This window comes from Vulpes lagopus, chromosome 10 (assembly GCF_018345385.1).
Source record: "Vulpes lagopus strain Blue_001 chromosome 10, ASM1834538v1, whole genome shotgun sequence".
In the NCBI taxonomy this organism is placed as follows: Eukaryota; Metazoa; Chordata; class Mammalia; order Carnivora; family Canidae; genus Vulpes; species Vulpes lagopus.
Window position 1 is genome coordinate 82346701 of NC_054833.1, and position 24000 is coordinate 82370700.

Genomic DNA, 24000 nt, shown 5'->3' on the forward strand with positions numbered 1-24000 from the left:
CTTTGGGGCCAGCAGCCCATGAATGACTATTTCTAGGTGCATCCATGCCATCTGCTTGCATAATGCCTCAGGAACAGACACCAACAAGTTAGAGCAGGAAAACACCAGCAAGTATTTAGAAATTCTACTTAGCATACTTGGAGAGAAATTCTCCCCACCTCCTTAAAACAGATGTAGACTAATTTGCACTTGCTGTTACTTTTAAAAATCAACTGATACGGGCAGCCCGGTGGCGCAGCGGTTTAGCGCCGCCTGCAGCCTGGGGTGTGATCCTGGAGACCTGGGATCGAGTCCCACATCGGGCTTCCTGCATGGAGCCTGCTTCTTCCTCTGCCTGTGTCTCTGCCTCTCTTTCTCTCTGAATAAATAAATAAATAAATAAATCTTTAAAAAAATAATAAAAAAATCAAATGTCCTCCTTTAAAAAAAAATCAACTGATCCTTTTATAAAATAACATTTTTCATTGAAGAAGATGTGAGACAGGGTAAGGAAATGGACAAGGAGAGAGCTAAAAGGGGAAAGAAAATACACATTTGTTGTAGAACTAAAGTTCATTAATACTAAGAAAGTTCTAAGTTTGCTCCTTGAGTGAAAAAAAGTCTTTCTTTCTGAGTAGGCAAAAGGTCAAGGAGTAGGTTCTGTCTCAAACTTAATTGGAACAAAAAGTTAAGACAGAATTCAAAAAAGGGCAACAGGGTATTACTAACTAAGACAAAAGTGGAAATAAAATCTCTGGCCAGATTTCCTTTGCTAAGGCAGAAAATGCATGAATTGACAAAAGATTCCAAGACTTTCACTTTCTAGTCCTTACAAACATTTAGGAAACTTACAATCGTGGGAAGGAAACAAGGGGACAAGGTCTGCTCAAGTGAGGTTTAAGAGAGAGGAGAAAAGAATTAAAATGGGAGCAGGAGGGATACAACTGCAAAGCTAAGACTGTGAAATAAAAACAGCACTTCTTTGTTAACCCCAATAATGAATTATTCAGTGACTGACACATAGTTATCAGATATTCTCTAATTATTTTTATTGACAGAATAAAGCCGAAAAAAATGGGACAATTTGGCAGAAGCAATTATCCCGTAGGTTGCTCTGTAGGCAAATGTTGTTGGCAAGAAAAAAAATTCAAGTTGAGCCCTTACAGAGTCCAACTTCAGTTTAGTGGACAAATATAATGAAGGTAATTAAACAATAATGAGAGGGGCAACTGGCTGGCTCAGTCATTACAGCATGGGCCTCTTGATCTCAGGGTCATGAGTTCAAGTCCCATGTTGGGGGTAGATTACTTAAAAAACAAACCAATAATGAGATATTTTTTTCCTACTAGATTGGCAAAGATTTTTAAAAAACCAGCCAACACAAAGCACCGGAGAAAGTAGGAGGAGAAAACAGTTACTCCCATGAATTGTTATGAGGTTTGGTGGGTAGCTTGGCAATATATACCAAAATGCAAAATATACATATCCAACAACTCAACGATTTCCTCCTTTAATTACTCATGCTAAGATGATCATGGCATTAAATATTTAAAGATGAAAAAAGAGGAAATTTATTATACCACTACTTTACTTGCAAAAACTTAAATACAAGCAATGTTCACCATAGGAAGCTAGTTAAATAGATTATGATACATAAAAATCAAAGTGTACTAGGTGGTCATTCAAACTCATGGTAAGGATTTATATTTATGTGCATGGAACACTGTCAAGAGAAAAAAGCGGGTTATAAAACACGTTTAACCCCCATGTAGGTGTAATCCCCACAAGATGGTGGCAGGACAGGTCTGCAGCTCCTGAGCCAATGCCTGCCTGCCCAGAACGGGCAAACCTAGCCCCCTCTACCTCAGGAAGGTCATTGATCACAAGAACGCAGGGTCTTTTTTCAAGACACATCAGTCACATTGATTGTTTTCCACCTACAGTGCAATCACCTTAGATGTTAATAAGTTCTTTGTGCTACAATAAATTAGAAGATACGCACAATGTATGCCTTTCACACTGTAGCACAAATGAAATCCTTTTATTTCAGCCACTTTGGTCAGCTTAATAGATGTATAATTGGAATTGTGTAACTGTGACTATAATTGTTACTTCTTGGTTTGAAAATTAAAATCAGTAATAATATCCTGAGATGCCTTTAGGTTTGAAACAATGATATAAGTACTAATTTTGCTTAAAGAGAATAGATCTTAAAAAAAAAAAAAAAGAATAGCTCTCTTTTTAATAAAAGTTATTGTTAGATTGCCTTTGTATGATTGTTATCTATCAAGAACTAATTATTGTACATAAAAATAAATTTGTATACAGAGTATAATTTAAAAACCCAACATGTATCATATGATCCCAGTTATGTAGAACTGCATATTCATATACAAAGAGAGATGTCTGAAACAATGTCAACCACTGTTCACATTTTAGTGAACTCTAAGTGATGGAAATTCAAGAGATTTTTAACTTTCTTTTTCATATGTTCTATATTGTGTGATTTTCTTTTAAATTAGCATTATTTTTACAAGAAAAAAACTACTCTAAAAAAACTGAAGCACGAGAGATTTTTTATAAGGAGTGTTGATATTAGGTACCTTTTAAAGACACATTTTAAACATTCTTTTTTAATGGTTCTAAGCAAAGTCTTTGCATTAAAAATTCAATTTTAATTCTTTTGAATTAAAGGGAAATTACACAAAATAAGTGAGAATCCTTTTACATGACCTTGGTCCAAAATTATCTTCCTGACAAAGAGAGGACTGAGGAGAGTAACAAGGACTAGCCTTTCCTCTAGTTCAGATTATCACAGCATTTTACCATAGCTCTTAATAGAACTCAAGTATGGAGGCTTGTACATCTCTGAAATGCACTCTTACCAGAATTACAAAGAAACTATAACAGACACTCAGAAATACAAAAGACACTCACTACTTGACAATATTATATAAATTTTTAACTTGTATCACTTCACAGAAACACCAGAAATCTATTATCTGCTTCCTCTAGCTTCAAAGTCCTCCTGGTAGAATTTTATAAAAATCTTACTTACCTCTTCAAGCTTCTTCTCAATCTCCTTAAAGACAAAATTTGCCTTAAATCCATCAACTGCAGAGCTGGTTGGAACAGCCTCAATCTGATGAGTTCTATAAGAAAATGGAGAAAAGAACCAATTTCAATTCATGGAGTCATACAGATACAAGGTTTTCACCATTTAACACTAGTAATTTTCAAAACCCCCTAAGAACAGAGATGCTGTGGCTCTTGCCCAAAGAAAATCATAATTAAGTCCATAAAACAATTAAGCTTTTCTTCCCATTTTTTTAACAAATACTGAGTGCTCACTAGACAATAGGCATTGTCCTTAAAAATAAAGTAAACCAAAAAAATTTACCCTAGTTGGGGAGAGAGACAACAAACAAGCAAAAAAAATAAATATAAGGGAAGCTGGGTCACTGAGCTGGTTGAGCATCTAAATCTTGGTTTTGGCTCAAGTCCCATCTCATGAGTCCTGAGATGGAGTCTGCTTGAAAATTCTCTCCCTCTGCCCCTCCACCCACTCTTACACGCACTCTCTCTCTAATAAATGAAGGAAGGAAGGAAGCTACTATGAAAAAAATAATGCAGTACCTAGGTGGCTCATTTGGTTAAGCACTCAACTCTTGATTTCAGCTCAGGGCATGACTCTGGGTTGTGGGATTGAGCCCCACATCAGGCTCTGCACTCAGAGCACAGTCTGCTTGTCCTTCTCCCTCTGCTTTTCCCTCCCACTCATTTTTTTTTTTCTCTCTCTCTCAAATAAATAAACAAATAAAACCTAAAACAAACAAACAAACAAACTATGAAGAAAATAAGGCAGGTTAAGAGGATATAGAGAAAGAATATGTGTCTGTTGGGTATTTTATTTTTATTTTTTAAATTTTACTTTATTTAAATTCAATGAATTAACATATAGTGTATTATTAGTTTCAGAGGTAGAGTTCAGTGATTCCTCAGGTGCATATAACACCCAGTGCTCATTACATCATGTGCCCTCCTTAATGCCCATCACTCAGTTACTCCATCCCCCCATGCACTTCCCCTTCAGCAACCCTGTTTGTTTCTTATAGTTTAGAGTCTCTTATGGTTTGTTTCCCTCTCTGATTTCATCTTATTTTATTTTTCCCTCCCTTCCCCTACAGTGTTCTATTCTAGATAGCCTGGTCAGATAGGCTTCTCTGAGGAGGTGATATTAGCTTTTAAATTATGTAAATGAGCTAGTCATATAAAGATTTAGGTGGGGAAGCCAGTTCTAAACTTCCAGCATAAAAAACTTAAGGAAAAAACTAGTTTGGCAGTTAAAAGAACTATAAGAAGGCCAGTATGACTGGAGCAGAGCAGAGACGTAGAAGGATCTAAGGTCACAGAAACACACAGAGCAAGATAATAAAGTTAGGTTGTTATTATTATTATTATTATTATTATTAGGAGTTTGGATTTTAAGTATAATAAGAAGAACTATATGGTATAAGCTACAGAGTAGCAAGATCCAATTTACATGTTTTAAAAAAACAAATCTGGGTGCCAGGTGGAAAACTATGAAGCTGCAAAATAGGGAAGCAAAGAGACTACTGTAATAGTCCAGGCAAGAACTGATGGTGATTAGATAAGCAGAGATTGGGCTCAAGATTTATATTTTACCTGTGACACAGATATGAATTTAACAACTGTCTGCCTGTTGGTTGTTTGATAGTTAGGGAACAATTATAGATGAATGACCTGATGTAGCAGAAGGAACATAGTCTTTAGAGCTACAAAGGCCTGGGTTTGAATCTCAAGGGTTTCTTCACATACTAGCTATATGATTCTGAGTAAATTACTTGACCTCTGTGAACCTCTGGTGGGGAGGTAGGAAAGAAAGTGGAGAGGGCCAATGACTTTACATAACTAAACAGAATCCCGGGGTGGGAGGAGGGTACCTAGCAGAGCCCCTGGCCCATGGTAAAAAGTGATAGCATGACTAGAATAGGCTCCAGAGCTTCAAGTATTAGATACAGACAGAAACTTGAGGAGTCTGAGGAAGAGGAGGATGTTAGATAATTCCTCTGACATGGCAAGCATTGTTCAAGGTAGTAGGAGTATAAGGGTGGACAAGTCCGACCCAGGCCCTGTTCTCACTGAGTTTATATTCTTCTAGTGGGAGTAGAAAAAGGAGTAAATAGACAAAATAATTGCAAGTAATAGGAAGAACCTACTTTAGGTAGAACAGTCAGGAATGACATCTCAGAGCAGCTGAATTTAAGCTAAGATCTTATTAAAAGAAGAAAAGGAGCTAGCCATTCAAAGAGGAAACTGCAAAGATCCTGAGAAAGGAGCTTGGTATGTTTAAAGAACAACAAAAGCAGTCACTACAACACAAGTGGGGGGAGAGTGATAATGAAAATGAAACTGAAAAATCGGGCAGATCATAAAGGCTAAAGTAGGGAATTTGGGAAGCTACTGAAATGATTAAGCAGGGAAGTGAGATGCAGTTGACTCTTGAACAACATGGGTATGAACTGCATGGATCCATTTACATGTGGGTTTTTCCCATAAATACAGTACAGTACTGTAAATGTATTTTCTCTTCCTTATGGTTTTCTTCATATCACCTTTCCTCTAGCTCACTTTATTGTAAGAATACAGTATATAGTACTTATACAAAATATGTGTTAACTGACCTTTTATGTTATTGGTAGGGCTTCCAACCAACAGTAGGCTCTTAGTAGTTGTTAACTTTTTAGAGAATCAAAAGCTTTGGGGAATGTTCAACTGTACAGGGGGCCAGCACCCCTAACTTCTTCATTGTTCAAGGGTCAACCGTAGTTTGTTTTGTGATTACTCTTACAACAGTGTGCAGAATGAACTGGGGAGGGTGTGTGTGTGAGAACAGAGGCAGGGAGAATAGTAAGGCTACTAAAATAGTCCCAATAAGAAGTGATGGTGGTTTGGACTACAGTGGGGACAGTCTGCCAGTGGAAATGGAGAGGAAAAAGTGTATAGTTTAGAGACAAAATCCATAGGCTTTACTACTGGGAAATGAGGGGGGTCTCACAGTGAGGGGGAAGGGCAAGGATGATTCAGTTTTCCTAAATAACTGAGGGGATGGCAGTGCCATATAGTGATAAAAGGAAGAATGTAGTGGGAGGGGATCAAAGTTCTATTTGAGGCACAGGAGGTATGAAATGTTTGTGAAACAAGAAGGCAGTTGGGTATGAGTCTGGAGCTCAGAGGAGAGATTGAGGATGAATATAAAATAAGGGTGACCATCAACATAATGAAAGTATTTAAATCCATGGGAAATGATAAACTTGCCTGGAGAGAATTACAGAAAAAGAAGAGAGCCCAGGACAACACCATATGGTACTCCATTATTTAAAGAGGAAGCAGCAGCCAATGATACAAAAGGAAAAACCAGAAGAACATGGTGTTGCTGAAGCTGAGAAAGGAGATAGAATCTGGGAGGGAGCATTAAACTATGCCAATTGCTGCCAAAGGTCAAATACCCACTGTATCTGGCACCATGGAGAGTACAGGGAACTTCGACAAAAACAATCTGAAGAAGTTGGGGAAGGTAGAAGTCAGAGTACAGTGAATTAAAGAGTACACAGGAGAGAGAAATAGAGACATTTTGAGTTGATGGCATGAGAAAGATACGAATTTGGGGGCCAAGGACAAATTTTGTTATAGCAACTTGAACAGATGAAGATAGCAGGCCTCAATTTATCCAAGATAAAGCTCAAAACCAGAAAGTAGTAACAGAAAAAAGAAAAACTGTTCAAAATTGATCTAAGTGAAAGCAAATAAAAGTTTAACTATAAATTAAATGCAATTAGTCACAGCTCTTAAATATGACCTCTCCTTCTTATTTTTCTGTTCCTAATGCAGCACTGAACATTTCTTGTCCACACACACTGCTACAACTGCCTCCCCTAAGGACTGCTGGCCTCTGGTCTCTGCACCATTCAAATCAAAGTAATGCCAGACTGATCTGCTTAAAGGGCAATATAACCACATGATCTTTTGATAACACTCATTCTGTGGGCTCAGTTCCAAATTCCTGAGTAGAGGATTTAAGGTTTCAAAACCATAATCCAATCTGGTTACAACTGTACCTCCTGTCACCAGCACACTATTGACTCTGACCATCTACCAAGGCACACACATAATCTACTCTGTACCCACACAGTACAACCACTCATCAAATCCTGTATTTCAAATCTTTGTACCTATCTATGTACATGCCCGGAATACCCTTCCTCTAAGTTTCTGCTGGGCAATCCTAGTCATCTGGTTTAAATTTACCTTCTCCATAATAATTTCTTCCTCTGGGCTTCAACAGCATTTTGAAAAACTTATATCTGCCTTCCCCACATACACAGAGGGCCATTCTTGGGGGTCTAAGCATGTAGCAGTTGCTCTATCAAAGTTAGCTAAACAAGGAACTAAGTAAATCAGATCATGTGCAATATAATGATTGATATTACCTGCAATATAATGATTTATAAGAAATATTTGGTCATTCAGATGACTAAAATATATTTCTGATATATCTGGTCTTCATCCATAGTTCCTGAAAATGCTTCAAAGCCATAAAGGTGAAGTGAATGACTTGGTATTAATGAAGGTGACTTATGCACCCTACCACACATCACTACCAGGGAGGGGAAAGGAGCTGGAGGTTGATGAACCAATGGCCAATGGCTTGGTCAATCATGATTATGTACTGCAGCCTCCATAAAAACCCAAGACAACAGATTTTTGGTCCTTTTCAGAGAGCTTCCACAACTAGGAAACCAGAACCCTTCCTCATACCATCAAGCCAGGCCCCAAACTCCTTTGTATGGGACGTTGCCCCATATATCTCTTCATCTTATTATTGATTTGTACTCTTTATCATGTCCTTTAATAAACTTGTAAAACAGAAGTAAGGGTTTTTCAGAGTTCTATGAGCCACTCTAGCAAATTAATCAAACATAAGGAGGAGGTCTTTGGAAACTCCAACCTGTAGCCTCTTGGTCAGAGGCCCAGGTAACAAACTGAAGTTTGTGACACATCTGAAGTGGTGGGTGGGGTCCAGTCTTGTGGGACTGAACCTTTAAACTATGCAATCTGATGCTATCTCTGGGTAGATAGTGTCAGAATTGAGTTGAATCCAGACGTACTGGCGTCTGAAAATTGCCTGGTGTTTGGGGACAGGTAGTGGGAACTCCTATTCTCCATGTTGGAACTGGGTCTGGGAACCCTAAAAGAATACCTTAAAATGATCTTGTTTAAAACTGTATTTGTACCATTAGATTCAAGAATCGTTTTCCCAGCTTTGGCCTTTATAGTGAGTTATAGCACTAAAACTATCAATACTACCTTCAATATTTTCTTATTAGTCATTAATTCTTATTAGTCATGCATACAGGTATCCCTGCTTTTCAAAAGTTCATGTTACTTTGCTTCTACGAAAGGCCTACATTAGTACCTGTTTTTGCTAACCAAAAGAAATCCAAAGAGGATTTTGGTTTAAAAAAAAAAAAAGGTAAAAAGAGATAATAGCATTTAACGTTTGTTTTGTAGCAAGCCATTTTAGAGGCAGTGTGTACATGGAGAGTGTCACCTCCCCCATGTTCTCTCCCCAAGAACTACACTCAGCAGGAGCCACAGCTGTGGCTGTGAGCATCTGTGCTTTTTCTTAATTTATTCTGTGCATCCGTTAGCAAGATGTGTCCTAACAGAAAAGCATAAAAGAGGCCATTCTGGGGTCTGGGAAACACTCAAGAATTTTTCCATATAGGTTAATGGTATAACTTCTTTCCTTCACACCATTTTGGCTTAAGAAAAGTTTCACAGGAACGCTCTACTTTTGGACAGCAGGGGAAACCTGTATATCATCTGGATTTTTTTTTCATCTTCTGCCTTCCTACAAGTAACACTGTAGTTATTTTGAACAACTCAATCTCCCAATTTTTTGGTCTCCTGAAATTAAAAAACTATGAGAATCCGATGTTTAAAATAGAATTTGTTGCCGCCGATTCATAAACTTCTAATCTGAGCTAATTAGATACTATTCTAATACTGCAGTTAGCTCTTTATAGTTTGGCTTTTACTGAGTGTTTTCAACTCCAAATATGAACTAGATGGAATTCTAGAAGACAGTACAGACTGATGATCATCTTTAGGAGGAAAATTCGAAAATTCAACATCTTATCACCTTTTCATTTGATTCAATTCAAGAAACATTCACTCTTTATGACAGAGAGCCTTACAGGGGTTGAAAGAAGTCACAACAGTCTTAGACCTCAAGGATTTCATATAATAAGGGGAATAAACGTGTGGATATACTACAACTAAGCCCAAACTGAATATGGGTCCAAAGGAACAGAGTGCTGTGGATATTTAAGGAAGATGGTACTGGAGATGGGCCTTCAATGATAGAACTCACAACAGAAATGACATTCCAGGAAGAGAAAGAAAAGTGAAAGCACAGAGAGAAGAGACTTATGAGCTTGTAAAACATAAGAATATAACGGATTCTGAAAAGAAGTGTGTCACATACCCTTTGTGGAACCGAAAGTGTGAAAAATAAGTAAATAATTACCAAGAATTTCCAGGAGAAAAAAAAAAGAGAGCTAGTTAGTGTTGACAGCTACCGCAGGGTGAAAGTTAAACAAGAAAAGAAAACAAAGACAAGAACATTTCATAATCACCGGTAGCCTTACCTGATCTCAGTGGTGAGGTAAAAAAATAGACATTAAGATAGATACTTGAGCGTGGGGGAGGGAAAAAAGTGGCCCAGTATAAAAGGCTCATGGCAAAAGAAAATAAGGCAAGAAAAAAATAAATGTTATCATATGTAAGACCTGACCATGTTTGCTAACAGAGGAAAGAAGTCAGTAGAAAAGCAAAGAGGAAAAGGCTCAAAAGGGAGAAGGTATAGTTAATATTTGGAACGAAGTTACAGAACATAGTTGGAAACAAAAGCATGCAAGGAGGACAGCTAGGCCTTGGGAAGGAAGAGGGACTTTTTGCCTGTGGGAAGGATGAATGAGCACTAAAGAGACCAGAGCGAGGAAGCTGGGGGTCCTGAAAGGCCTGGAACAGAAAGCGCTGGTGGAGTGGAGGTGCTCGGGCATTTGATAAGGACAGGAAGAGAACCAGCAAGAGCCCAAGAAAAGGGCTTCTAGCAGCAGTGAGGCCTTGGCTGCATTCAGAGTCATACACGTGCAGAGATCCAATCAGCATATTTAATAACTTTCTCCAAACAACCTCAGAAACCTGGGAGGCTATGCAGGGAGAAAGCAATTCTGAGAAGGGAATCGTAAAAAGTGAATCACTCTGGTTGTCAGGTCTAAGACGAGTATTTTTAGGTCAGCACTCTCTTTTGACTGTGCTGGGGTTTTGGGGGGGTCTGTTTTTTTTTTTTGTTTTAAGTAGTCTCCACACCCAGCATGCAGCCCAGTGGAGGGCTTGAACTCACCACCCTGAGAGCAAGACTTGAGCTCAGGTCAAGAGTCCCTCCCTTAGCCCACCGAGCCACCCGGGCGCACCGGTACCGCCTCCTTCGTGTACAAAATTTTCCTAAGGCTGGTTAAGTCTAAAAGCCAATTGCCAGTTCAAAGACCTTAAAGCCGGACCACCAAAGCAGAGCCATGTGGTATTTATTGAGTTCTGGACGATAAAATACGGACTTTCCACTTGGGCAACATCATCGGCTGCGAAAAAAATCAAGGCTCGTTAGCAGGCGACACCCAGAGAGCCACTCACCTGGCAGCTTCAGGAAAGCCCATCTTGTAGAGCGTCACAACCGCGGCTCCTCCAATGCCTAGATTGTGCTGCAGAGCAACCTTTGCACCAGGAACTTGCCTCTTTCCGGCTTCCCCTCTCAGCTGCCAGCAGAGCTCGGCGCACTGAGCCAGACCTGACAAGTCGAGCACCGAGCAGTCAGGCTCCGCGGCGCTAGCACGCGGCCCCGCCCGCTCCTCCCGCCGGACCGGAGCCTACGCGGGATCGCGGCTCTTGGGTAGCAGGCCGAGGGAATATTTGCATAAATAGGAACTTCGCTTAAAAGCCACGACAGTATCGGCAGCCAGTTTTGTAGGGTTGTTTTTTTTTTTCCGCCTCCTAAATCTGTACCTAGACAATATTCTTCAGGCTTAAGAAACTTCCTGCACTCTTTAAAAATCCGACCTGTTGGGACGCCCGGGTGGCTCAGAGGTTGAGCACCTGCCCTGGGCCCAGGGCGTCATCCTGGAAAATCAAGTAAACTGTGAATGGTTACAATGCAGGCTCCTCTAGAACTGACATTAGATAGAACCCCCGTCTCCTGATTTACATTCGTCTTTCTACCAGACCAACTATTCAAGGATACCTGAGTTAAGAAGATTCTAACAGGATAGACTGATTTCCATCCTGGAGGCAGAGCTATACAGGTCTACCTACAATGCATGTTCTTCCATCTACATACCCAATCACATGTTCTTTTTTTTTTTTTTTTTTAAGATTTTATTTATTTATTCCAGAGAGAGAGAGAGAGAGAGGCAGAGACACAGGCAGGCTCCACGCAAGGAGCCCAACGTGGGACTCGATCCCAGGACCCCAGGACCACGCCCTGGGCTGAAGGCAGCGCTAAACCACTGAACCATTTTCTGCCCCCAATCACATTTTCTGATTCCTGAGTTACCTGTGACAATTTCCAAGGAAAACCACAGGTCCAAAACGCTGTCATTTAGACTGAGTTCACAAACCAAGGCTTAAGTCCTCATCTAATTGTAGTTTCAACCTCCCCCAGAAATGCAGTCTTAACTAGTCAGGAATTTTTTTTATCAGTGCCACGGAGTCTGCCACCTGGGCCCTCTGCATCTCCCGAAGATGAGGCAGCCTGCATGATAAGACCCTTTGCTTTTCCACCTAAGGGAAAGCACTCTTGCTGGAACAATCCTTTTGCTAAGAACTTTTTGCCTCACTCTCCTGTAAAAACCTTCCATTTTGTACAACCCTTCAGAGCCCCCCCTATTTGCTAGATGGGATGATGCCCAATTCATGAATCATTTATTAAAGCCAATTAGGTCTTTAAAATTTAGTCAGTTGAATTTTTGCTATTTAACAAACACAAACCTCCTCAAGAAATTTAACTGCGACTTCTTATTTCCAAGCAGTAACTGTGTATTTACAGAACATATATCTTAAGCACTGTTTTATAATAGGTAACTCTACAACCTATAATGATTTTTTGAATTGTGAACATTCTGAATATTAATGAAGAAGATCAATGTGAAACTTTGGGGTAATTAATTTTACTAGAAATCTGCCCTATAGAAAGGTCAACCATTTAATGAATATGTGAAAGGCAAAAAGTATTCACACGCATCTTATATACACATGGGCAGAAAAATACAGCTAGTTTTCTTCACAAAATAATAAATATACATAGTTTGTAATATTTGAGAAAATACTCAACCGTACTTTGGTTAAACAGAAAAATGCCATTTTTTAACCAAATTGGTAAGGATGCTTTTTTGTTTGTTTTGTTTTAGGTAAGAATGTTTAAAATAGGACTAATCAATGCTGGGGAGACAACCAAGACAGTCACTTCCATACAGTACTGGCGAAAGTTCAAATCAGTGCAACCTTTTTGGAAAGCAATGTACAAAATTAAGAGCCTTGAAAATGCCTTGAAAACCATTCTACAGAAATAAGCATAGGCAAAGTTTTACAGAAAAGGCTATCTTCATCATATCGTAACAGTGAAAAACTAGATAATTTAGAATGGTTATATAAATTATGAACTATCCATCCATATAACAAAGCACTATGTTTCTATTTAAAACACTTATAAAATGTTTAACAATTTGGGAAAAATTTAGGAAAATGTTAAACAATTTAGGAAAACAATTGTATATACTATTTATATATATATACACAAAAAAACTGACATATAATCTTAGTAAAACATGCAAAGAATCAATATTAATCTAACCATCCATCCAACAAATATTTTATGGCCTAATATGTTCCAGACATTCCTCAAGGCTCAGAAGATCCAGCAATAAACAAAGTAGGCAACTCTTTTCCCTTATTAAGCTCATAGTCTTGCAATATAAAGATGCAAGCATTTACAATACAGCCTACTATGGGGGTAGCATTATCATAATGGGGAGTGGCAGGTAAGGAGGCAGGCAGAATGAGAGAGAGCAGGAGGAGAAGAAGAAGGTCTTGTCATTTATTTGCTTTTGACAAAAGATGAGTGTACGAAAGCATACTGATTATTTGAGGTTTCCAGTTGTCTACTTTCATAATAAACTGGGATTTCTTGAATTTCTAGAATCTGGACCTGTGAAGGTGGAAGTCAAAAGTTGACCTCAGGAAAAAAAAAAAAAAGTTGACCTCAGAAATCCACTTAGCAAGAAGGCATAGCAGTTATGAAAGCATTAGCCTAGGACTTCACTACATATAGTCTGGTTGCTACTGAAAACAAACAACTCAAATATAAACCAAGCACTCCACTATTAAATATATAAAGAATTGACAATGTAATATAAAGTGCTAATAAAGATAAGTACTAAGTACAATGGAAAACCTCAGAATGGAAAGACTAGGGAAAAACATGTTGAGATACTATCTGAGGTCTTTTTCTTTTCCTGCTTCCTTGACCCCACACTCTTCTTTATACCATTAAGACAGCCAAGTACAAAAAAGTCATAATTCAGCTTTAGTTTACATTAGACATCTAAAGGCCTTAAAATAAACAACATAAAAAAAGGCATGGTTTTCTATTATCAGATCCTGGCTTTTTGAGAAAGAAAAGCATTGCTGAGCTTCAAAAGCAAAAAACTTTACTAGACTCAGCATGCACCAGAAGAGCAGTTTTTCCCTCTAAAAGTTACCAACCCAGAATGCTATCAAATACAAAATATATTTCAAAACCAAAAGCAACATAAAAGCATTTTTTTTTAAGATTTTATTTATTTATTCCTGAGAGACACACAGAGAGAGGCAGAGACACAGGCAGAGGGAGAAGCAGGCTCCATGCAGGGAGCCCGATGTGGGACTCAATCCCAGGACCCCAGGATTATACCCTGAGCCAAAGGCAGGCGCCAAACCGCTGAGCCACCCAAGGATCCCCCAATATAAAAACATTTTTAAACACACAAAGCTGAAAGATTTCACTACCATACTGCAACATCCACACCACAGAAATGTTAAAAAGGAAGTCCATTAGGCAGAAGGAAAATGATAGTAGATAGAAAAAAAGATCTACACGAAGGAATGAAGAGCACTGGAAGTAGTAACTATATGGGTAAATGAATAAGGTCTTTTTTTATTATTTAAATCTCTTCAAATAAGATAAAAATAAAATGGAGTAAAAAGTAATCCAAAAGAAGGCTGAAAAAAAAAAATAGGCAAAAGGGAGTAATGAATAGCAGTGACAGAGAGAACGCAAATAACAAGACAAACTCAAACCTAAGCATATTAATAATCACATCAAATGTAAATAGTCTAAACACCCAATTAAAGGCAGAGATTCTAAGAATGGGGGGGGGAGCAAGACTCAATTAAATGATGCTAATGCATTTTATTTTTTTTTAAAGATTATCTATTTTAGAGAGAGAACAAGAGAGCAAGCAAGCAGTGGGAGGGGCAGAGGGAAAGAGAGAATCCTGAAGCAAACTCCCCACTGAGCACAGAGCCCAACATGGGACTTGGTCCTAGGACCCTGAGATCATGACCTGAGCCAAAATCTTGAGTCAGCCACTTAAACAAATGAGCTATGTAGGTGCCCCAATGTTAATGCACTTTAAAGTCACAAATAGGTTAAAAGTAAAAGGATGGAAAAAGATACACCACATTAACATTACTTAATATGTGAAAACTGAAGCAACTATATTCAATCAGCTAAAGCAGATTTCAGAGCAAAGACTTGCCAGGGAAAAAACGCCACCTCATAATGATAAAGATTTAAACACAAAACTGTCTTTATTCACAAATGATATGATTGTCTATATAGAAAACCCGATGGAGTTTTTTTACGGTTAATAAATTTAAAAAGTAGTTTTAGCAATGTTAGGAGATGAACATACAAAAATTGGTTGTATTTCTACATACTAGCAATAAAAAATTGAAACTGAAAAATATCATTTACAGTAACATCAGAAATATGAAATACTTAGGGATAAATCTGATAAAACATGCGTAAGATCTATATAGTAAAAACTATAATACGTTCTTGAGAAAAGCTAAAGAAGACCTAAATAAATGAAGATAAATACTTTGTTTAGGGGTCAGAAAACTCACTATTACTTGGATGTCAATTCCCCTTAAATAAATCTATACATTTAACATAATTCCCCCCAAATTCAAGGATGATTTTCTTTAAATAGAAATCAACAAGCTGATTCTAAAATTTCTATGGAAATGCAAAGGAGCTAGGATAGCCAAAGAAGAATAAAGTTGAGAGCTAAGGCTACCTAATTTCAAGAACTATTATAAAGCTACAACAATCAAAGCAGTATAGTATTAAAGACAGAAAATAGATTAGTGAACAGAAAAGAGAGTCCAGAAATAATGCCCACATAGTTATGAACAATTGATTTTTGACAAAGGCAATGCTATGGAGAAAATATAACTTTTCTAACAAATGGCACTATAACTGGAAATACATTAAGTAAAAAATGGACTTGGCCTCATACTTTGTGCCATACACAAAAATTAATTCAAAATTAATTACAGATCTCAATTTAAAATCTAACATATAAAATATCTAGGAGAAAACAGAGGAAAAGGTCTTGGTGACCCTGGATTAGACAGAGATTGCTTAGATACAAAACCAGAAGTAAATCCATGAAAGTACAGATAGGTAAGTGGGAGTTAATAAAAATTAAAAATTTCTGCTCTTCAAAAGACACTACTAAGAGGATGAAAAGGAAGTCACAGACTGGGAGAAAACTTTTGCAAAGCATGTATCTGATAAAAAAAAATTTAGACACATAATATATCAAAAACTCTCAAACTCAATAAAAAATAACCAGGGGTGCCTGGGTGGCTCAGTCAATTAAGCGTCCTGGGATCAAGCCCTGCAGGGCTTCTCCCTCTGTCCCTCCCCTCTGCTTTTGCTCCCTCTTTCTCTCTCTCTCTCTCAAATAAATAAATAAAATCCTTAAAACAAAACAAAACAATCAATTGTGTCCCAAAATGTGCAAGAGGTTTGAATAGACTCTTAAGAAGAAGATATACAAATGGCAAATAAGCACTTGAAAAAAATGCTCAACATCATTAGTCATTAGGAAAATGTAAATTAAAACCACAAGGAGATGCCACTACACACTGGTTAGAATGACTAAAATTAAAGACTGACCATACCAAGTCTGATGAGAATGTGGAGGAACAAGAACTCTCATACATGGCTAGTGGTAACGTAAAGTGGTTTGACCACTCTGGAAGTCAGTTTGACAGTTTCTCAAACTATGGAAAGAGATCAAGTGGCCATTGACTGATAAATGGATAAAGAAGATGTGGTACACAGACACACACACACACACACACACACACACAGAGAAATATTAGTCAGTCATTAAAAAGAATGAAATGCTTTGCGATAAGAAGTGGGGAGTAATGAGTGATTACACAAAAGCATATAAGAAGAAACTTTTGGTTCATGGATATGTTCACTATCTTGACTGTGGTGATAGTTTCACAGATAAATACATATATATATATGTCAGAACTTTTTAAATTTTACACTTTAAAATCAGTTGATTATAAGTTGATTTTACCTCAATAAAGCCATTAAAATAATAAAATAAAATATGAGATATATAGGCACAATTTTCCTTTCCCTTCCTTTTACTTGGCAAGAGCAATAAAAGTCAGAGCCTGCTCCTAGCTATCTCTACCTGCCAACAGGTATCAAGAGTAAACACTCTTCACTTGGGTTTCATTTCCCCTTGCACTGGAGAGTATTCATTAGACTCTAATGATAAAACTTAACTTTCCTCACATCACAATGGCAAAAATGCAAAGTTCTTAACAATGGGAATAAGGCTACATAGCCTGTAGAACATGATAAAAGGCTAAAATAGATGCTTTGATAAAAAGCTACTTAGGCCTTACTGACTTACTGACATGTTAGAGTCAGTATTAGATTTAGGTCTTGCCAGTCATCATCCTAGGATGTGTTTCTTTTGGTGACCTCTTACAGAGTAGAAGAGGAAAGCCATAATTTGAGTATGCTAGGTCTGGTCTCCTGCCTCAAATTTAATTTACTCTCTTTCCATTTTCATCCAAATCTTTAAAACCTATGTTTATAATACCTACAAAAGTATTAAAACATGTAAACAAAAATCACGATAGAATAATGTGTACCATTAAACATATCAAGAACAATGTGAATTCAGTAGGACAAATAATTATATCACATTGTAGGATCAGAACATTTTCAAATTAGAAAGGATCTAAGATCTCATCAAATCTCAGGCCCTAACAAATAGGCAATTCCCCTTACAACATTCACATCAAATTGGTAACTTGTATTTTTCATACACAGCCTCTGGGCAAGGAAATAATACATGCTCTCAGGAAACAACCAATTCCACTTTTGGGAAGCTATGTGAGACAGTAATTTCCTACATCAGCCCCAAATCTAGCTTCCCATGAATTTTTCCTAATTCTTCCCACACTAGACAAGTTTATCCTCTCTACTCCATGCCACCTTTCAGATGTTAAAGGAACTATAATTTATTCAACCATCCCCTTTACATGTGCAAACCCTTGTACTGAGCACTGTTTAGGGTACAGAGACGAAGGAAATATGGATTATGCCTTTACAGGCTCAGTCAAATGGGGAGGTTTTTTTAAAAGCCACAAATGTCATTTGTACTATACAAATGACATTTGTACTATAAGTACAAATGTCAAAAAAGAAGTACTAAGAAAGTATAGCGAGTTCAAAAAAGAGAAAGATTAATTCAATCTATGGAAAGGATAAAGAAATTAGGGAAAGCATCATAAGGCAAGTAACACTTGAGACAGACCTTGAAGATGGGCATTTCTCCAGAGGAAAAAGCATTAGTCAGTACAGTGGTTAAGAGCTTGGACTCTAGAAATACACTGCCTGGGTCTGAATCCTAACTTCGCCACTAGTTTGGTGACTTTGGGCAAGTTACTCTGTGCTTTTATTTTCCACTTTTATAAAATACAAAATACAAAATTAGACATGAGAATTAAATGAAGAATACTTAGAACAGTGAGTGCCCAGCACTTTGCACCATGTAAATGTTTGCTGTTGTTGTTATTCAGAAAACATCAAAGATAAGAGTTTACAGAGATGAGGAATTAAAGATATCTGGGAAAAGCAAACAGTTCATTTTAACTTAAACATTTCAACATTTTGGTTTCACCCAAATACCCAGCTAGATATAAATGTTAGCACAAAACCTGGCCTGTGGTAGGCAATTAGTAAATCTTTATCCTGCTACTTTTCTTTCCCGTTTTCTTCTCCTCATAGTTCTAGTTTATATTTTGCCTAAATTGGGATCCCTGGGTGGCGCAGCGGTTTGGCGCCTGCCTTTGGCCCAGGGCGCGATCCTGGAGACCTGGGATCGAATCCCACGTCGGGCTCCCGGTGCATGGAGCCTGCTTCTCCCTCTGCCTGTGTCTCTGCCTCTCTCTCTATCTCTCTGTGACTATCATAAATAAATAAAAAAATTAAAAAAAATTATATATTTTGCCTAAATTTGTGAGTCCATTGTTTTGAATTTATCTTGATCTACATGCAAAAGTATGCAAAGACCCAAGGATGCTTATCGCAGCATTGTTTATAATAGAAAAATCGACACCACAAATATGTCTACTAGGTAGGGCTAGGTAAATTTCTTATAATGAAAATACTGTGCAGGCATTTAAAAAGAGTAAATAATATCTATAAGTGATAATACAAAAAGATTTTTAAGATGTAAGTAAAGCCGTCTACAACGTGGTAAATATACATATATATAACACATACATATAGAAAGGTTGTATATAGCCAAGATATGGAAGCCGCACATGTGTCTATCCACAGATGAATGGAGAAAGAAGATGTAGTATATACATATATACAATGAACTATTACTCGGACATAAAACAGGATGATATCTTGCCCCTCACAATAACAATACCTAGAAGGCATTATGCTAAGTGAAATAAGTCTCACAGAGAAAGGCAAATACCATATGATATCACTTATGTATGGAATCTAAAAGACAAAACAAATGAATGAACAAGTAAAAAGTAGAAACAGACCTATACATATAGAGAACAAACTGATGGTGCCAGAGGAAGGGGGTGGGGAGATGGGCTAAATGGGTGAAGGAGAATGGGAGACAGGCAGTTATGGAATGAATAAGTCATTGGGATAAAAGATACAGCATGGAGAATATAGTCAATGGTACTGTAATAGCATTGTATGGTGACAGATTGTAGCTACACTTGTGGTGAGCATAGCACAATGTATAGACTTGTCCAATCACTATGTGATACACTTGAAACTAATGTAACATTATGTGTCAACTATATAACAACAAAAAAGAAAGATTGTAAAAATCACACATAGAAATCACACATAGAAATATACATTTCTAAAAGCATAACAATTTGGGAGAAAATACCAAAAAAATAATAAAAGAGGTTGACTCTAAGGAATAGAACTAAGGGTAGAAAGGAAGAGAAAGACATGTTAAATGTTAGCATTTGTCATCCTGCTAGAATATTAAAAACCATATGACAATCCTGTGGAGAACTATTTGGCAGATTTTTATACAGTTAAACATACATCTGCCCTCTGATTGACCCATTTTACTCTGAGTTACTAACCCAAGAGAAATGTAAAAGGTATGTCCATAAATAGGTTTGTACAAAAATGTTCATAGCATCCTTATTAATAATGGCCTCAAACAAGAAGGAACTCAAATATCCATCAATAGGAGAATGGATAAACAAACTGGTATATGGATTACTACTTGGCAATAACAAATGACGAACTATTGGTACAAGAAAAAGTTGTATTAGTCTTAGCCTAATTGAAGGAGAAGGGTTTAGAGAATGGGGAAGACGTCTGAGGGAAGTCAAGTTTCATCTATGTTGTAGCATCTATCAGTATTTCATTTCTTTTATGCTTAAGAATATTTCATTGTATAAATATACCACATTTTGTTTATCCCTTTATTAGCTGATGACAGACATCTAGGTTGTTTTCATCTTTTTGGCTATTATAAATAATGCTGCTATAAACAATTCTGTTTTGTGAAAATGGTGTACTTTATTACATGAAAGTTACATCTCAATTTTAAGAAAGAATATGGATGTGAAAAATCATATTGTTACTACAAAGCATGATATCTGAGTGTTTCAGTGAATGGCAGAACAAAAATATCTCAGAATGGCAAACAAGTTAATTATAATAAAAATATGTTCCTTCAGGGGAGAAAAAAGTTATGTCGATAAAAGCAACCTGAAATGCCACATTCATCTTCTGATGAAAAGAAGTGTTTCATATGAGAGCGAAGAAGCTGTCTAAAAGAATTTAAATCACTATCTTTAATGTAAACTGCAATTCTTTTTTTTTTTTTTTGGTCTTTTTCTAAATTTTAATTCCAGTAGGGTTAACATATAGTGTTATATTAGTTAGAGGTATACAATACAGTAATTCAGTAATCCTACACATTACTCAGGGCTCATCAAGGTAAGTTTACTCTTGGGGCACCTGAGTGGCAGAGTCAGTGCCCAACTCTTGGTTTTGGCTCAGGTCATGATCTCAGGGTTGTGAAATCAAGCCCTATGTCAGGCTTTGCGCTCAGCATGGAGTCTTCTTAAAAGACTCTTCCCCCAGCCCCCCTAAAAAGAAAAAAGACTCTTTCCCTTGGGGCACCTGGGTGGCTCAGTGGTTGAGCGTCTGCCTTTGGCTCAGGTCATGATCCCTGGGTCCTGGGATTGAGTCCCGCATCTGCTTCTCCCTCTGCCTATGTTTCTGCCTCTCTCTCTATCTCTCATGAATAAATAAATAAAATCTTAAAAAAAAACCACACACACACCTCTCTCTTTCCCTCTACCCTTCCTGACCCCCTGAACTCTCTTTCCCTCAAATAAACAAATCTCTAAAAATATATATTTACTCTTAATCCCCTCACCTATTTTACCCACCCACACACACACCCACCCACACACACACACACACCCCTGCACTCTGATAACCATCTGTTTGTTCTTGGGCTGCTTCCATAATCTGGCTCTTGTATATACAGCTACAACACAGAGGGGTGCATTTATCTTTTCAAATTAGTATTTGAGTCTCTTGTAGGCAGCATATACATGGGTCTTGCTTTTATATCCATTCCATCACCTTGTCTTTTGATTGTGGACTGTTTAGTCCATTTACATAAGGTAATTATTGATAGGTATATATTTAGTGCCATTTTGTTACTTGTTTGATGTTTGTTTTTGTAGTTCTTCTCTGTTCCTTTCTTCTCTTGCTTTCTTCTCTCATGATTTGCTGGCTTTCCTTAGGGATATACCTGGATTCTTTTCTCTTTATTTTTTGCTCATCTATTACTCGTTTTTTATTTGTGGTTACCAATAGGTTTATATATAACATTATGCACACAGCAGTCTTATTAAGTTCATGGTCACTTAAGTTTGAAGCTAATATTTACTCTTCTCCCCACCTTCATATTTTGGGTATAGGGTGTCACATTTCACATTCTTTTATTCTGTGAATACTTTGATTTTTATAGATATACTTATTTTTACTGCTTTTGTGCTTCCTACTTTTCTTATTCCTACTTATGGTCTTTCCTTTCCACCCAGAGTCCTCTTTAACATTTCTTGTAGGGCTGGTTTCTTGTAGGGCTGGTCAAGAATTCCTTTAACTTTTGTTTGTCTGGAAAATTCTTTATCTTTCTTTCTATTCTGAATGATAGCCTTCATAGATAGAATATTCTTGGCTGCAGGTTTTTTCTTCCAGAATTTTGAATATATCATGCCACTCTTTTCTGGCCTGCAAAGTTTCTGCTAAAAAAAATCAACTAACAGTTTTCAGGGGTTTCCCTTGTATGTAACTTTTCTTTTTTCTTGATGATTTTAAAATTTTCTCTGTATCACTACTTTTTGCATTTTAATTACTATGTATCTTGGTGCATTCCTCCTTGCATTGATTTTATTGCCTTCTGTGTTTCCTAGATCTAGATTGCTGGTTTCCTTCCCCATACTTGGGGAAGTTTTCAGCTATTTCTACTTCAAATAAATTTTCTGTCCCCTTTCCTCTCTTCTTTTTTTTTTTTTTTTTTTTTTTTTTTTTATAAATTTATTTATTTCTTTAATTTTTTATTTATGATAGTCACAGAGAGAGAGAGAGAGAGAGGCAGAGACACAGGCAGAGGGAGAAGCAGGCTCCATGCACCGGGAGCCCGACGTGGGACTCGATCCCGGGTCTCCAGGATCGTGCCCTGGGCCAAAGGCAGGCGCCAAACCGCTGTGCCACCCAGGGTTCCCCCCTTTCCTCTCTTCTTCTGAGATCTCTATAATGCAAATGTTATTACACTTGTTGGGAGTCACTGAGTTCCCTATTTTCTTTTACTATTATTGATTTTTCTCTCTCCTCTTCATCTTGATTGCTTTCCATTATTCTGTCCTCCACATTGTTTATCCATTTTTCTGCTTCCCCAATCTACTATTTATTCCATCTAGTGTATTTTTAATTTCAGTTTTGAGTTATCTCTGATTGGTTCTTTTTTATGTTTTCTATCTCTGTTGAGGGTCTCACTGAAGTCCTCCACTCTTTTCTCAAGTTCAGTGAGTATTTTTACGACCATTACTTTTAAATCTCTATCAGGGATATTACTTTTCTCTGTTTTGTTTAGGTCTCTTGCTGTGATTTTTGTCTTGTTCTTTCATTTGGGACATATTCCTCTGTCTCCTTATTTAGTTTAACTCTGTGTCTGTTTCTTTTTATTTTTTTCTGTGTCTGTTTCTATGTGTCAGGAAAGTCAGCTACATCTCCTACTCTTGAATGTAGCGGCCTTATGAAGGAAAGGTCTTATTGTGCTCTGCAATGCAATGTCCCCTATTTACCAGGATCTGGTGTCTCTTATGTATGTTGCATGCATTGTACTGTTGTAGCTGAGCTGCTTTTGCCTTCGGTCCAATCCTCAGTAATGACTCTCTTTGCCTGCTGTGGACAGGGTTTGGTGCCTGTGTTGTTAGTGGGTCAGTCCTGAGCCACCTTGGGCTTAGTTGAGTCAAGAAATTTGTCAGAAATGCAGTAGCACCAAACTGCGGGGCACTTTACCTGTGTTGTCTCCTGGGAAACATGGGTGGGCAGGACCTACAGTGTGACCAGATGTCTGCCCCTAGCCCACTGCTGGGGCTATAGTTAGACTAGTGTGTGTGGTTATCTTCCCTTCTCCCCAGAGCAAGAGTAGCTTTGAAGTGGTGCTGGCCCCTTGTGGGGCTGCCTGCACACTGCCAGGCTGGTAGCACTACTTTGGATGGGCCACAGCCAACGGTGTATGGGAAAAGGCTGATGCAGAGGAAAATGTGGGGGTTTGGCATGCAGTGTCGGCATGGTCTGTGCTGGTCTACTGCAGAAGGGGACCTGTAGTCATCCTGTAAAATTCTTACTGAGGCTAGCTAGATTGGAGGGGGCAGGTCTGTGAGGACTAGGTCTACAGTTAGCAAGCTAGGTGGAGAGTGTTGGCACTGTACTAGTTCACAGGTGTCCATGTGTCTAGGTTGGGGGTGAGGGCCAGGAAGGGAAATGGCACCTGCCAACTCTTTTGTTTTTAGAGAAGTCTCCCAAAGAACCCTGCCCCTCTAGCACATGCTCTAAGGTTTGGAGGCAAATCTCCCTCCTATATACCCCAGGTGTTTTGCAAACTTCTGCTTCTATGCTGTATCTCCACAGAGCTGTATGTTGTGCTATCCCTTTAAGGGCTGGGACTCAGATTCCTATAACAATAGTGCAGAAATATTTATTATCAC

General features: G+C 37.9%; 1 protein-coding gene across 1 annotated transcript in view; it reads right to left on the reverse strand.

Moving 5' to 3' along the window:
• Window positions 1-24000, reverse strand: part of SCP2 (sterol carrier protein 2) — a 96703-nt gene that overhangs the window by 18114 nt on the left and 54589 nt on the right. The window contains exons 12-13 of the mRNA XM_041770232.1: window positions 10759-10912; window positions 3038-3131 (exon numbers count right to left, since the gene is read on the reverse strand). Of these exons, the coding sequence (XP_041626166.1) occupies window positions 3038-3131; window positions 10759-10912 (248 nt within the window). The remainder of the gene's footprint in view (window positions 1-3037; window positions 3132-10758; window positions 10913-24000) is intronic.